Consider the following 16505-nt stretch of genomic DNA (forward strand, 5'->3'; position numbering starts at 1 on the left):
TCTTCAAGCGTTTTCAAACCGCGTTTTTAGCGTCGGCAGGACAGGAAGCTCTCCGATTGGCTGATTGGGTTGGCTGACAACCAATAGCCGGTGCCGGCTGCCTAAAAATCAGTCGTTAGGTGATGTCAGAGGCCCTGAAATTGATCAGTTGCAACTTGAAAACTCTAACACCAGACTTGAGCCAGCCAGGTCACTCGATATGATTATTATTGGGTTGGCACCTAAAAAATGGCCTGAAAAACGTTTAATGTGGTCTAGCCCTAATTCTCTATAAAAAGCTACAGAAAATAATCTTGTTACAATTTCAATGCCGAGCATTTTTATAAAATTTGTGGGACACAATGTGGAAGAGGCCACATTTATTGAGAAAACTCAATAAGTTCTGGCTAGTAGATTATTAAAAGTTTTAAGACACAAAACACTGAAAACGTTTTCAGCTGTGGTTTTTTTGTAGAGTGTGAAGTTTTCAGCTCAAAAATTTCTAGTTTCATTCAAAATTTAGACTTTTTGAATAATTATTAAGTTACTGTTCTAGATTTTTCGATTCTCGACTCTAATAGTATCTATTTGATTCAAAATTTGCTCGTTTAGCTGAGTATTGAAGAGTATAAATTGTATTTTGAAAAGTGAAAGTGACATAACCAAAATTTTGATTTGGACAGTATAGTATAAATTGGAAATGGGACAGTTTTGGGCATGAGCCTGTTGTGCCTTTCCTCCTGTTATTGTTAAGTATTTGTACACAATGTGATAAAAATAAATAAAATACTTTCCGACCTATATATGATACGACAATATATGATTGTAGACATATACGACAATCAAATATATACTATCCAATAAAGTAATAATACATAGCGCTCACGTCTATACGTAGTTACAGAGACAAAGTGGGTGGATTCCCTTGTCACGCCTCCCCCTCTTGTCAGAGGTAGTTCGTATCTTCAAAAACAACAAACCACGGTAATCGCATGATTGCAATGCTTTTTTAGTTCAAGGGTAGACTTTTAATCCAGTTTTTCTGCTCCACTGTGAAGGAGCAGAAATACTGTGGAACAATGTGAATAAATTAAAGTCAACCGTTCAATGTTCATAAACGACGAGAAAATTTTTATTCCGATAACAAATTGAATTCTAGATTATTGTTTTACACTCAGAGAAGTAATGTAAAAACACATAATGAATAATTGAAAAATGAATCTTTGATATTCAATAAATAAGAGTTTAAACGAAGTTTGAAATTATTTCTAAAGGAGGAGTGCTTTTATAGTCTGAAGGACTATTTTGATTACTTTCATAGAGTCAAAGACCAATAGTAATTATATACTAGATATAAATTTCATGAAAAATAATGGTGTCTCGCTTTTATTGCTAGCACTTTGACTTGTCTGACGCCGTTGAGGCCAACCAGACGTAATATATATCTATCTATCTATCTATCTATGAATCTGTGTCAATAAAGATGTGTCTTGAATCTATGGTTTTATACCGATTATTCAGTCGATATTATTTGAATGTGAGAAAAAATTTGTTCACTTACAGTTCTGTAGCACTTTCAAGTTTTATGAGCTGATTGACAACAGTCATTGTTTGAAAATTGAACTTTTCTTCCAATTCAATGATTTTTCAGACGATAATCAACGACCTAGACCGCAGCACAGGCGTTTACAAGGATGAGGTGAGCCTAAAGACGGCGATCATGTCGTTTGTGAATGCGGTGCTCAGTTACGGTTCAGGCCAGGAAAGCCTCGAGTTCAGGCTACACCTGCGTTACGAGTTCCTCATGCTGGGGATACAGCACATCATCGACAAACTCAGGAAACATGATAATCAGACTTTGGATAGGTGAGTGAAAAAACGTCGAAACTTTACTAAGCCTCAACTCACACTTACGCGACTCAGGTCGAGAAAAGAGACTCGACTCTAGTCTAGACCATTGTGTTTCCAAATGGTGACACTCAGACCAGTCGACTCTAGTCTCCGCGACTGTCACCATTTGAAAACACATGCTCTCGACTGGAGTCGAGTCTTTTCTCGACCTGAGTCGCGTAAGTCTGAGTTGAGCCTAAGGCATATTGAGAAGCGACGCGATGTGACCTAGTCAGATAGACGAGTAATATCATAACCATGATCTATATAATTATATATAAAAGCGAAATGGCACTCACTGACTGACTGACTGACTCACTCACTCACTCACTCGCAGAACTAAAAATCTACCGGACCAAAAACGTTCAAATTTGGTAGGTATGTTCAGTTGGCCCTTTAGAAGCGCACTAAGAAATCTTTTGGCAATAACTCTAAGGGTGGTTTTTAACGGTTTAAAGTACGTCTTTTAGCATGTATATTCTTCTTATTCTCTTAATTATAATTGAAAAATGTCCATACCATATGTTAATATAGAACTATAATTTAGAGAGAGTACCTCTTCGAAACAGTTGTTAACTGGTAACTAAATCAATAATTTTGTCAGGTTGGCATTAAGTTTTGTTGACTTTGTTAGGTTGGCACCAAATTGAAGATTGAAATGCATTTATCGCGGAAAAATTGATTGGGCACTGCTACTTCAATCAGAGCTATTCCTGGGAATATTACTGTATATTACTAGCCGTCAGGCTCGCTTCGCTCGCCACATCCGTTTAGCCAGACGTTTAGTCTGGACCCCCGACTGGATCGTCCTAACATATGATAAAAATGCTCAAATGAAAAATGCAGGCGAGCGAAGCGAGCCTGTTGATCTTATTCTTGGACGATCCAGTCGGGGGTCCAGGGGGCGGAGCCCCCTGGCTAGACGGATATGGCGAGCGAAGCGAGCCTGACGGCTAGTCATATTATAATGTTCATATTAAGTCGAAACTAGCGCATGTGAACATTATAATGTTATGATCAAAATATGGCATTAATACTCATCTAGCAGACTCGCGGCGCGTTGTGTCAAGTCTCAATTAACCTGTAATAGGTGCTTTGAAAGCATTGTTTTCCAATATTCCAATAAATTGTATTCAGATTCAGTCAGGCAGAAAATATGGTACCTCTTTTGGTTTCAAGATAAATGGATCAAGTACGTGATTACAAAATAATACGACAAGCTTTTATTTTTAGAAAAAAATAGTAGTCAAAATATCAACCCTTCAAAACTAAGAAAGTTATAACCATATTATAGAAATACAAAATATTCGATAGTAATGTGTTCAATGCTCTTACAATTAAATATTGAATGAAACTTGTATTTCTTGATAATTTCATACTGGAGTTGGTAGATTTTTTATATGGTGGATTGAAAACTTGAAATACATTTCATTATCGTTTCATACTGGAGTTGACACATTCTTAAAATGGTGAATAATGGATTGGATAGGTGGGTACTTGAAATGGCGAATGACAAAAATATATTTTACAAAATGGTAACTGACTGAATAAGAGCCTATGATTGATCGAGCACTGAGACCGGTCAAATAGAGTGGGAGGATCTAACCAATCAAACGTCTTCTTAATTCTGACGCTAGTAATCAGAAGTGAACTGAAATATCATGCTGCTGTACCGTCACAGTACAAAATCGAATCGAAATAAAACAATTCATAATAGACAATAATTATTGAATTTAACTTTCAGAGAAATATTCTTGCTGCAGTTATAGTTTCCTCAATAGTTTTGTGCTGCAAAAAAACTGTCACTGTCACTGTACTTTTTACAACAGCGCGACTGCCGGAAGGTTAATATCAGTTTTGCTGCTCATATTCAAAGGGTAATTTGCGCTGAATGCCCTTTTTACTTTACCGTCAGGCCATCATTCAGAATACTGTACTTTTTTCATAGTCATATTTCTCTTGAATGAGAAGCACCAATATATGTTTTTTATTTATGTGAAATTATTGGTATGATTATGTTTTTTTGATAATGTATAGACTAGAGAATACATTTTTTCATATATATCCTAAGAAAAATCATGATATTTGGAAAAAATTAATTGTTACTATATATCATTTCCATACTTTATTATCAAATTATTCAATTTTCCCAGGCATTTGGACTTCTTTGAAATGGTCAGAAACGAAGACGAGAAAGAAGTCGCTAGGAAGTACGAACAGGTGAGTGATTCATTTTAATCGATTTATACATAGATTTGTCCACTGAATAGAAGAAACAAATTTGAGAAGAAGAGAAGAAAGAGGAAAACAAGAAGATCGAGCAGAAATGATGGAGAAAAAGGGACGGAAAATGGGAGACGTACAAATGGAAGACAAAGAAGACAGTGAATGAGAAAAAGAAGAAGAGAGAAAAAATTCCTACTACAGTAATAAAGACTGAATAAATTATTTAACTTCAAGTATGTACATTCAGAAAAAATAATCCAAGATGGATTCAGCAAGAAAACCTCAACATATTAGAATGTTTGAGAATGAAAGTTAAACTAGAGTTTGAACACTTGAGATAAAATGCATTAGGGATATCCATGTTTTACTAAATTTCTATCTAGGGTAGCGACTTGAGATTAGGTAACTTAAATTCCATTTGATCATTCACTGATTTGCTCCAGGTATGTATGATAATAAGGTATGTGCATTATTACACACATATATGAATGGTATTAGTAGGTATATAATAGCTCTATGCAACTATGAATCTCTACTCATGAATGAGACCAAATTTTTTTTCCCTCAAACTGAATTATTGTGATTAATTTATTAATGGATTTCAGGACCAAAAGGATACCAGAATGGTGTTACAAATAGCTCTATGCAACTATAAATCTCTACTCATGAATGAGACCAATAATTCTCTCCCTTGAACTGAATTATTGTGATCAAATTATTAATGGATTTCCAGAACCAAAAGTATACCAGAATATTGTTACAAATAGTTCTTAGCAACCATAAATCTCTACTCATGAATGATTTTTGTGATAAATTTATCAATGGATTTTCAGGTCCAAGTGGATACGAAGAGTACTACAGCAGTGTTTGATCTTCTAAGAAGGAAACTCAGTCATACAGCCGCCTACCCCCACCTTCTCTCATTACTAAATCACTGCCTGCTTCTACCTTGTAAGTATCAAAATAAAATTCAATTAATGATACAATCCACGATGAAAATATATAATTTTTAATAATATTAGTTTTACTTAGAGCTAAGGTTTCAAAAAAGATTATTCAAGAAAAAATAATGAGTAGGAAGTGAGGTGTATTTTTTATCAAGTTAGGTTATGAGCGGAGAAAATTCAAGCGTTTAAGATTATTGAATTCCTCATACATTACTGGTTGTTTGATTTGATAAAGCCACATATGGAGCCAAGGCTTATAAATTCATGATGATGAGAGATTGATTGGCCCACAGCTTTAGGCCTCTGAACCAACAATAAAGCAATTTGATTCTTGATTTGATTTGGAAAAAAAATTAGAGCTTATATCTCTACATTGGTAAAGCTGGACTCAATCAATTCGACAAGAAACGGATTGTGCATACCCCTAAAGTGAATATATTCAAAGACAAAGAAGCCTTCCTTTTTTTTTGAAGCCTTCTGCATACCTCTATCTTGACTCTACAACAGAATTGAGAGTGAGAAAAGACTAAACAAACAAATACCACTGATGATGATGTTTTATCTATTTATTTATCACATTGTGTACAAATACTTAACACGAGGAAAGGCACAAAAGGCTCATGCCCAAAACTGTCCCATTTCCAATTTATACTATACCGTACTGTCCAAATCAAAATGTTGGTAATGTCAATTTCACTTTTCGAAATACAATTTACTCTCTTCAATACTCAGATAAACAAGTGAATTTTGATTCAAATAGGTACTATTAGAGTCTAAAATCAGAAAATCTAGAACAGTAACTTAGTAATTATTCAAAAAGTCTAAATTTTTAATGAAACTAGAAATGTTTGAGCTGAAAACTTCACACTTCAAGAAAACTACAGCTTTTAAGTGTATTGAAACTTCAGCTTGGCTCAAATAAATTCTGTGGAACTAACAATATTTCTTTTATTCACCTATGGAGAAATATCACAACATCCCTGTTCATAGTAAAACATTGAGAGTGGTGGCGGCATTCTAGACTCGACCTTGTTTCATATTCTACCAGTTCTATGAATGAATAGATAATAAATACTAATTTCAATAGGCCTACTTAAAATTACTTCATTTGTATGGGCTACTTTATAAAAATTGATAAAAAATGAATTTCCCTTTCTATTTAAAGCATTTGAAAACTTTAAAACATTTCAACAACTAGTATCATCTTGCCTTCTCCCATTTAAACTTGGAAATGGCCAAAGTAGGCCGTAACTAGTTGTTGGAATGTTTTGAAGTTTTTGAATATTTTAAATAAAAAGGGTAGGTACTTAATGTTTTTATTAATTCCAATACTTGTATCTAATTATTATTAATTCATTATTGTTTCTTATATTATCATCAATCATTTGTTACAGTGGATTATGGCAGTCAACCTCAGCACTGGTTGCTATTCGATAGAATAGTTCAACAAATAGTCATGCAGTCTGAAAATGGATCCAATCCTGATGCTGCTCCTATTGAAATCAATGTCAAAGAAATTGTTCATTTGTAAGTTCTTCCAGCATATTCAGCAATATCAAATTTTCGAGAAATTATATCCTGGCAAGCATGGTGCATGATTCCAATCTCAAAGAAATTGTTTACTTGTAAGCTCTTCCAGCATATTCAACAATATCAAATTTTCGAGAAATTATATTCCAGCATGCATGATTTTTGTACAATTCGTTCATCTATGGAAAATCAATTGAAATGTATTCCAAAACGTAACTTTGAAAGAAAGTTATCAAATTAGAAAATATTTCTTAACAGAACAAACTGAAGTCCTGTATACTGTTATGATACAATAAATTCATATATTACAGTCCAAAAATACTATTGATTATTTATTTATTTATTGGATAGAGAAAACAATACAGTAGTCGGAAAAGAAAAATAATTATCAATTATTATCATATTGATATAAATTTTGATAATCATTATACACCGTGATTCAAAAAGAATACTACAACTTTGAAAATCTGTATTTAATCAAGGAAACATAATAGAAACTTGGGTTGTAAATCAAAATGGAGAGTGTCAAAATAAGTTTTTCCCCACTAGAGAACAAGTTCACAAATGTTCAATGTGATCCCCTCCAGACACTCGAGTGATATCAATACGATACTCGAACTCGTTGCACACCCTCAGTAGCATATCGGGCGTAACAGTTTGTATAGCTGCTGTTATTTCTTGTTTGAGCTCCTCAATGTTAGCTGGTAGAGGCGGTCGATACACATTATCTTTAACGTACCCCATAGAAAAAAATCTCAGGGTGTGAGGTCAGGGCTTCTTGGAGGCCAGTGATTAATTGCTCTGTCTCGAGATGCTAAGCCGTCGATTCATTGCCTCGGATAGTTTTCATTCAAATAGGCACGGACAGATGAGTGCCAATGGGACTAAATAAGGAACTAAAAAAAAACTTTAGAGCTTCCTCGAATCGATGTGTTCACTCAGATGCTCCACTCTCCGTTTATTCTTTGCAGAGCTATCAATTTTCAAAGTTGTGGTATTCTTTTTGAATCACGGTGTATATCAATATTATTTATTTATTGGATAGAGTAAACAATACAGTAGTCGGAAAAGAAAAATAATTATCAATTATCAAATTGATACCTTCATGATTATCATATTGATATATTTGATTATCATTAAATATCAATACCATTGATTATTCTTTGAAACGCTATCAATACCACATATTGACATTTAGCTTTGTGAAATTTTAAGGTTATTCTATTTTCTCTCTTGAATTTTCAAGGTAGATTAGAAGAGAAGAGAACATTACAAGCGTTCTTTTCGTCCTTAGATGAGCAATGAATCTATCTTTAAATTATGAGGGAGATTTTTGATCTACTTTCTTCAAATTATTTATTTTCTTTTATACAGATTAGCCAAAGAAGAAGAACTAGTGGCGGCGAGAAAGAAAGCCGAAGACCTGGAAAAAGACAACATGCAAATTGCAACCGAACTGTCGAAGAAAGAACAGGAACTCGATCGTAGGGCACAAGAGAAGGTACACAACAAAACACTTGATATCAAACTGAAGGAAAAAATTATAGATGCACCGCATTCATACCGTAACATTTGAAAGTAGAAATAAGTAACATAAATTAGTGAATTTTCAAAACTTCAAAAATTCGCTACATCAGTGTATTGCTGCTGATTGCCGCCATTGAACTGATATGATTTTTGAAAATTAACAATAAAAACTAAATTTCAAACTGAAATGAACCCATTAAGGCTATGCAAAAGCTAAAAATAAACTTTCTACTCGTGATATTTTTTTAATTTTTTCGATTTGTAGCCTACATCATCAAGCTATCAAAATGAAGAAGTTTTATCAGAATTTTTTTTTCTGATCATTACTTTTTGAGATATGAGCGCCTAAAGTTTAAAATTTTGGGACAGAACGTTTCAAATTCGGTAAGAGATGAATCCATGAGATTTAGAGGATAGATTCATCATGGTATTGTTGATCTGGTGAAACAAAAATTTTCTGAAAATATCAATTTTTGAGAAAGTTATTCAATTTACCTAAAATACCCAAAAATAACTCAACTAAAAGTTATTTTTAGTAAATTGAATTGAATATCTTAAAAATTGATATTTTCAGAAAATTTGATTGATCAGTTTCACCAGATCAACAATACCATGAAGAATCTATCCTTTAAGTCTCATGGATTTATCTCTTACCGAATTTGAAATGTTCTGTTCCAAAAATTTAAACTTTAGGCGCTCATATCTCAGAAAGTAATGATCAGAAAAAAATGTTTTCCTGAGAAAACTTTTTCATTTTGATAGCTTGATGATATATACAAATCGAAAAACTTTGAAAAATATCACGAGTAGAAAGTTTATTTTTAGCCTTTGCACAGCCTTAAATAAATGTTTTCTAACTTGAACAGTTCATCACTTATAACCCTTCCAAACTAGTCAATCGGCTCTGCCCCATCCTATATCAGTTTGGTTGTTACAATATTCAAGAGCTTGTGGTTTGAAAACCTCAATGTAATTTTCCTTTCAAATATCTATCATATGTAGAAGTGGTGTGCCAGTGTCATTTGAATAAATTAATAATTGAATTCAATAATACTTCTATATACTTATACTTTTGGGCAAAGCCTGTTGTTAAATCCCAATAATATGATATGTAATTATATACACTAATGAATAAATAAATATAATGAACTCATTGTCAAACTCATTGTTAGTACAAACTTGTCAATCAAGTTTCATCTATTCTCTTTCTCTCTCTCTCGTTGAATAATTAGCATTATCCTCATTTAATGTAAATTAGTGTATAAGCCAGTAAATATTGTAACATACATAAATGAAGAAATCTAATCTAATCTAATCTAATCTTATCTCTCTCTCTCTCTCTTTCTCTCCCCAACCATTTATTAAGGTTGTGTGGCAGAGAGGACCTGGAGTCCTAACTCTGCCCTTAATGAAGGCAATCAATCAATCAATCTACTCTAATCTCTTTTCCCTCTCTCTCTCCAACAACAGGAAGACATAGAAGCGAGCCTGCTGCGAATCAAAGAGCGACTGGAGAAAGAGACAGCCGCCCACCTGGAAGCGAGACAGAAGATATCTGAGCTGGAAGACAAGGCCAGCGAACTGGAGTTGAGAGCGTCCTATGATGAGAGTGAGAGGAAACGATTGGAAGCACTGCTAAGCTCTGGTAGTTTGCCTGATGATGCTAAGGTGAGCACTTACTTATTTATTTGAACAAATAAAATATAACAGATTTCCTGGATTTATTTATTTGAAGAACTGCTTAGCTCTAGCAGTTTGCCCGATGATGCTAAGTTGCGGACTTGTTTATTAATCTGCCGGATTGTACTTTTAGGAAATATTTCCTGCCACGTCTTCCATTAAAGTTATAGAAAAAACACACTCGGCGTTTTTGGATGATTTGGCAGGTCAGGAAGCTCTCCGATTGGCTGATTATTGTTATCTTGCTTATGGGATTTTTGGGAAAGAGATCCTGGATCTGGATGGGCAGGATGTGCTGCCTTGCCGCAAAATACCAATGGCTGATTACCAGCTGATTCCCGAACGGCAAGCCAATAAGCCAACCGTAGACCTTCCTGCTCTGCCGACTCGTCTGAGAAACGCCTAATGTGGCTTGGCCCTGGGCGCTACATAAGGCGTTTTTCAAATGAATCGACAGGGCAGGAAGTTCTCCGATTGACTGATTATCAACTGATTCCCAAACACCAACCCAATCAGCTGATCGGAAAGCTTCCTGCCCTGCCGAGTCGACTGAAAAACGTCTCATGTGGGTTGGCCGTAAGTGTCTTCAATGAAAGAAGTCTTATATCGGTCAAGGTAACTCTGAGATTACGATAAGAGGATTTTGATTAGGCCTACTGTGATTATGATGATTATGATAAGATCTTTTTGCAATTTTTAAATATATATTTTTGTTGGCACAGGTTGTCGGCCTATCTCGCCCGCTCGCTCCCACGGAGCCAAAACCCTCAATTCCCCCTCCGCCAGCTCCACCCTTGGCACCAGCACCACCCCCACCCCCGGGGCCCCCCGGACCCCCACCTCCACCCAGCATGGGTGCCCCACCAGGGGGAGTCAGGGGTCCCGCAGCCCCCCGCACCCCGGCACCGCAGAAGCCAGTACCCCAGCCTTCGAATCCATTGAAGTCGTTCAACTGGTCCAAACTGCCCGACACCAAAGTGAACGGCACCATCTGGACTGAACTGGACGACACCAAACTCTACACCGCCATGGAGTTGGAGAATATCGACAAGCTGTTCTGTGCTTATCAGAAGAATGGAGTTCCTGTGAGTATAAAACAAAAATTTCTCTTCTACTTCGCACTCCACCTCCTCCTCCTACTCCTCCTCCTTCTCCACCTCCTCCTCCTCCTCTTCTTCCTCCTTCTCCTCTTCCTCCTCCATCTCCTCTTCCTCCTCCTCCTCCTCCTCCTCCTCCTCCTCCTCCTACTCCTCCTCCTTCTCCTCCTCTCCAATCACTCCTTTGTTCTTTAGTATTGTATATCGTAATTATTAATCAATCAATTTCTAAAATCTTAATTAAATCACACCCTATAACGTTTATTCCATTTATCTATTTAGAATCATTAATGCAATATTGTATTCACTATTACTCATTCTAATATCATCCATCTTCTCCATTCATCCCATTTCTAAGATTCGAATCACATAAATTCACATGTTATAATATTCCCAACAGCTCTATTCCATCACAACCCGGTCGTTGAGTTGATGGGAAAGATATTATCTTATATCCTTCTTAAAGAATCGACAATTATTTGTTGAAACACCGCCGATATATGAAGTTACATTACAATTCTATATTATCGTTATTCAAATTGCATTCAATCTTTATTCTCATTGATTAATAAATTACCTATACTTTGTAAAATTTGTTGAATAATTAGCATTACCGTCATTTAATGTAAATTATTGTATAAGCCAGTAAATATTGTAACATACATAAATAAAGAAATCTAATCTAATCTAATCTAATCCCTCCTCCTCCACCAAGCCTGTTGATCATAACTAAGAACTTGGGGGTGCTCTAAAAAAAGCTGCTGGAGTTTTGTTTAAGGACTGCTCTAGACAGTCTCACTTTTCATAGTTTTATAATCATTGGAGCAATATAATAAGCTAAATTGAATTTCGTCATAATAATAGATAGTAAGAAGTAACAAAATTGACTTGTTTTGAAGTGCTCTCTGTAGTTTCCTGTTATCTTAGTCCCTAAGTTCTAGACCACTCACTGTCTACCTCATGATTATCATTGTGATGTTCTCTCATCCCTTATTTATTTGGATTGAATCTATGGAATTATATAATATATTCCTTTGAATCTTAATATATTTTTCTGAATTACATTATAAAGAAAATGGTACATTAGAACCTAATTTTTGTGGCTGACTCATATTCACGCCCCATTCCGAGGGGGGATACAACCCAATAGTTATTTCCCATTAGTACGACCACTGAAGGGGAGTGGAAAACTGAATTTTCTACTTCCTTTTGATTTTTCTTGTACGGTGATTATCTGTGACTTCTATTGTAATGACCTAATGATTCTATTTTAATCTATAGTGATTGTGATTATCTGTTACTTCTATGACGATTAACTCTATCGTAATAATCTATAGATTATATTTTAATCGGTAATGATTGTATATTGTGATATTGATAATGGTTGGTTAATTGATTGATTGATTGATTGATTGATTATTACAGAACGACGGCTCAATCGAAGACCTGACCAAACTGGGCAAGAACAAAACAAAAGTGCTTTCTGTGATAGACGGTCGCCGTGCCCAAAACTGCACCATTCTGCTCTCCAAACTCAAAATGTCTGATGAGGATATTTCAAAGTGAGTTCCATTTATTCATCATATCCCATCCATGTGAAGTATGTGAGATATTACCTCTAAAGAGAAACAGTTTTACCAACTAATTACAGGGTGGTGTTGTCTATAGACCACTACAAAGCTGTAAAAAAACCTTGAATGTGTAGTTTTACGAAATAAAGGGTTAGTGTCAATTCAGCTTAGATAGTTGGATAAATAAATTACCTCGATGAAAGTTTTCTTTAAAGCATTTAAATCATCATTGTCTTGGGACAATTTTACGGCAACTTGAGAAATGTTATACTACAACTACAGTCCACATTATAATGGCATTGGAGAAAGATAGGAGAACAGGCGTTGCCGATTCTCTGCCTGGTCACTGCCTCCTGTAGAGGATAGCAGATACCGGTATATCTGATGTAATAATATTAGCTGTTCATTCTTGTTTTAAATAATCAATTATATTCTATTTAATTATATTTGGGGAGTCCGATCTCACTAGGCATGAAACCTGCATCATTGTAGAAATCAATCTGAAAAAACAAACCAATCTGAATCTATTCGCATTATATTTTATCTGCTTTTTCGAATGATAGACAAGGTTGTATGCCTGCAGTTTAGAGGGTACCTTTTCCCCCAAATCTAAGGGTTTTAAGTTTTCATTATAAATCAGTCCTCATAAATCATAATAGGGAGTAGATAATGTAGAACAGGGCTCTCCAATCTACGGACCGCGGGCCACATCCGGCCCGCGGATGGATTTTGTCCGGCCCGCCGAGAGTTATTGCAATAGTTTTTTTTAATATATATCTATACACATTTTTGACAACAACAGTGAGTTCAGTGCTCTTCTCTTACTAGCCACTCCATTCCTTAATGAGTGTAAAATTAGCTGTAAACAAGCAGCGATCAATCATTGCGAGATATTAGCAAATTTTCTGCACGGACTGTACATGTACCTGCGTACGTGCGCGCGAACTGTCTGTGTCTAAATGTGCGGACATTTCAAGTGGAAAACAAATGCAATCTTCTCACTAAAAATAAGTATTCTCTTTTAGCTTGATAACTTTTAGTGAATTCGTGTATTGTCAAGTTGTCTTATTACTATTTAAAAAAACTTATCATTTTGTTCAACTTGCTAAATTCATGCATTGTCAAGTTCTCTCATGACCTTTTTACACTCAATAAATTGGGAGAAGAAGAATATACATGCTAAAAGACGAACTTTAAACACTTAAAAACAGCCCTTAGAGTTGAAATATTGCCAAAAGATTTCTTAGTGCGCCTCAAAAGGGCCAACTGAACATACCTACCAAATTTGAACGTTTTTGGTCCGGTTGATTTTTAGTTCTGTGAGTGAGTGAGTCAGTCAGTCAGTGAGTGAGGAGTGCCATTTCGCTTTTATATATATATATATATATATATATATATATATATATATATATATATAGAAGAAATAGTACATTAGAACCTAATTTTTGGTTGTGACATGGCTGACCCAGCCACAAAAAAATTCACGCCCCATTTCGAAGGGGGATACATCCCCATAGTTATTTCCCATTAGTACGACCACTGACGGAAAGTGGAAAACTGAATTTTCTACTTCCTTTTGATTTTTCTTGTATGGTGATTATCTGTTACTTCTATGACGATTAACTCTAACGTAATAATCTATTCATTCTATTTTAATCGGTAATGATTGTATATTGTGATATTGATAATGGTTGGTTGATTGATTGGTTGATGATTACAGAATGACGGCTCAATCGAAGACCTGACAAAACTGGGCAAGAACAAAACAAAAGTGCTTTCTGTGATAGACGGTCGCCGTGCCCAAAACTGCACCATTCTGCTCTCCAAACTCAAAATGTCTGATGAGGATATTTCAAAGTGAGTTTCATTTATTCATCAAATCCCATCCATGTGGAGTATGTGAGATATTACCTCTGAAGAGAAACAGTTTTACCAACTAATTACAGAGTGGTGTTGTCTATAGACCACTACAAAGCTGTAAAAAAATCTTGAATGTGTGGTTTCAATATGAAACCACTACGAAATAAAGGGTTAATTGTCAATTCAGCTTACATAGTTGAATAAATAAATTAGGCTACCTCAATGAAAGGTTCCTTTAAAGCATTTAAATCACTATTGTCTTGAGAAATATCAAAAATAAATATTAATGTTATACTACAAATACAGTCCACATTATAATGGCATTGGAGAAAGATAGGAGAACAGCGTTGCCGATTCTCTGCCCGGTCACTGCCTTCTGTAGAGGATAGCAGATACCGGTATATTTGATGTAATATTAGCTGTTCATTCTTGTTTCAAATAATCAATTATATTCTATTTAATTATATTTGGGGAGTCCGAACTAGTCATGAAACCTGCATCATTGTAGAAATCAATCTGAAAAAAACAAACCAATCTGAATCTATTCGCATTATATTTTATCTGCTATTTCGAATGATAGACAAGGTTGTATGCCTGCAGTTTGGAGGGTACCTTTCCCCCCAAATCTAAGGGTTTCAAGTTTTCATTATAAATCAGTCCTCATAAATAATAATAGGGAGAAGATGATGTAGATTCTCTGGTTTTTATCAAAATTGTTGGAGGTCAACATTGCTATGGAGTATTTCTAAATTTTATCTAAATTTGGGAGAGAAATAGTACAAGGAGTATCCTTAGTGTTTCTCTCCCAATCAGTGCTACTTTGTGAAAAATATAAATAAATGAATGAATTTCATCACTGTGAGTGTACAATAGAGATTCAATCTTTCAACACTATTTTTTCATATTTGAATTCTATCATATTCCCATATTATTCTAATTTATATTTGAAAAACTCATTCTACAATAATATTTAAACATTAAGTTCTCTCCTTACAGCATCACTGATAACAACTTCTCTCCCCCTATTCGAATCTATTTGTTCACGAATGGCGATAACAAAATAAATTATTCTTCTACAGTTCTACACCCTATCAATTCCAGAAATTCATATTCTTATATAGTTCTATACCCTATCAATTCCAGAAATTCATATTCTTCTATAGTTCTAAACCCTATCAATTCCAGAAATTCATATTCTTCTATAGTTCTATACACTATCAATTCCAGAGATTCATATAAAATATTGTTTGATTTCAGAGTGATTTTGAGCATGGACAGCCGTGATGAGCTTCCTCTCGACATGGTGGAACAGCTGTTGAAGTTCACTCCTTCGGCAGAGGAAGCAGCCCTACTCGAGGAGCATGCTGAGGAAATCGATAACATGGCCAGGGCTGATCGGTTCCTATACGAAATTTCAAAGTCAGTATCATTTTTTCATAATTATTCCCATTATAACTGGATTTTTTCATAGTGTAACATTCATCATCTTATGTTTTCCTTTTAGCATGGTAAATGTTTGAATCTGTGCTTATCAACATCAATGCTGACAATTTGCATAGTTTTGAGTAATAATTTGAATTTGAAACATTTCTTTTTGTTCAGATATAATAAGAAGGATTATTGGCTTTGGAATGTTCTGATCCTTCAATCGAACTACTGTAGCAAATTTTATATCATTTTATAATATCAGATCACTCTACAAGCACAGTTTTGTGAAGCAGAATTGAGAGATCTGCACAAATTTTACATGAGTGGATTGATTCCACTTGTGAGATATTAGTTGATTCAAAAAAACACTTCATTCAAATGGGCTACTTTTTAAATTAATAAAACAATATAAAAATCTTATAGCACCCTTTTATTTTTAAAAAACTTCAAAATAGTTCAACAACTAGCTTCGGTGATCATACCATCGTCAGGTTATAAAATAAAATTTATACATTTTTTTTTATTGAATTGCAATAAAAAAGGTGCAATAAGCACAAAGGAAAGAAGGGTTGTACTAGAAAAATTGAACCAGAAAAGAAAAGTAAGTCTAATATAAGATTGTGATATTGAATGAATATGATCAAGACGAGGAAAAAATTAATAAGAGAAATAATGAGTTCAACAGCTCCACTTAATTGAAGAATTTCATGTATAGGCTATTTCTAACCTCTGAGAATCCTCATATAGATTTTTATATTGTTTTATTTATT

At 34.7% G+C, this 16505-nt stretch overlaps 1 protein-coding gene across 6 annotated transcripts in view; it reads left to right on the forward strand.

Annotated features, from left to right (window-relative positions):
- The window catches only part of LOC111052221 (disheveled-associated activator of morphogenesis 1), a 238014-nt gene that overhangs the window by 197111 nt on the left and 24398 nt on the right, over positions 1-16505 (forward strand). For 5 of the 6 annotated variants that reach the window (XM_039437504.1, XM_039437501.1, XM_039437500.1 and 2 more), the window contains 9 exons: positions 1631-1845; positions 4023-4089; positions 4929-5046; positions 6437-6569; positions 7947-8073; positions 9570-9767; positions 10502-10864; positions 12302-12438; positions 15565-15726. In XM_039437504.1, the coding sequence (XP_039293438.1) occupies positions 1631-1845; positions 4023-4089; positions 4929-5046; positions 6437-6569; positions 7947-8073; positions 9570-9767; positions 10502-10864; positions 12302-12438; positions 15565-15726 (1520 nt within the window). Of the gene's footprint in view, positions 1-1630; positions 1846-4022; positions 4090-4928; positions 5047-6436; positions 6570-7946; positions 8074-9569; positions 9768-10501; positions 10865-12301; positions 12439-14167; positions 14305-15564; positions 15727-16505 lie in introns of all 6 variants that reach the window. The other variant, XM_039437499.1, reaches the window with a different exon arrangement.

Source organism: Nilaparvata lugens, chromosome 11, assembly GCF_014356525.2.
Source record: "Nilaparvata lugens isolate BPH chromosome 11, ASM1435652v1, whole genome shotgun sequence".
Classification (NCBI taxonomy): domain Eukaryota; kingdom Metazoa; phylum Arthropoda; class Insecta; order Hemiptera; family Delphacidae; genus Nilaparvata; species Nilaparvata lugens.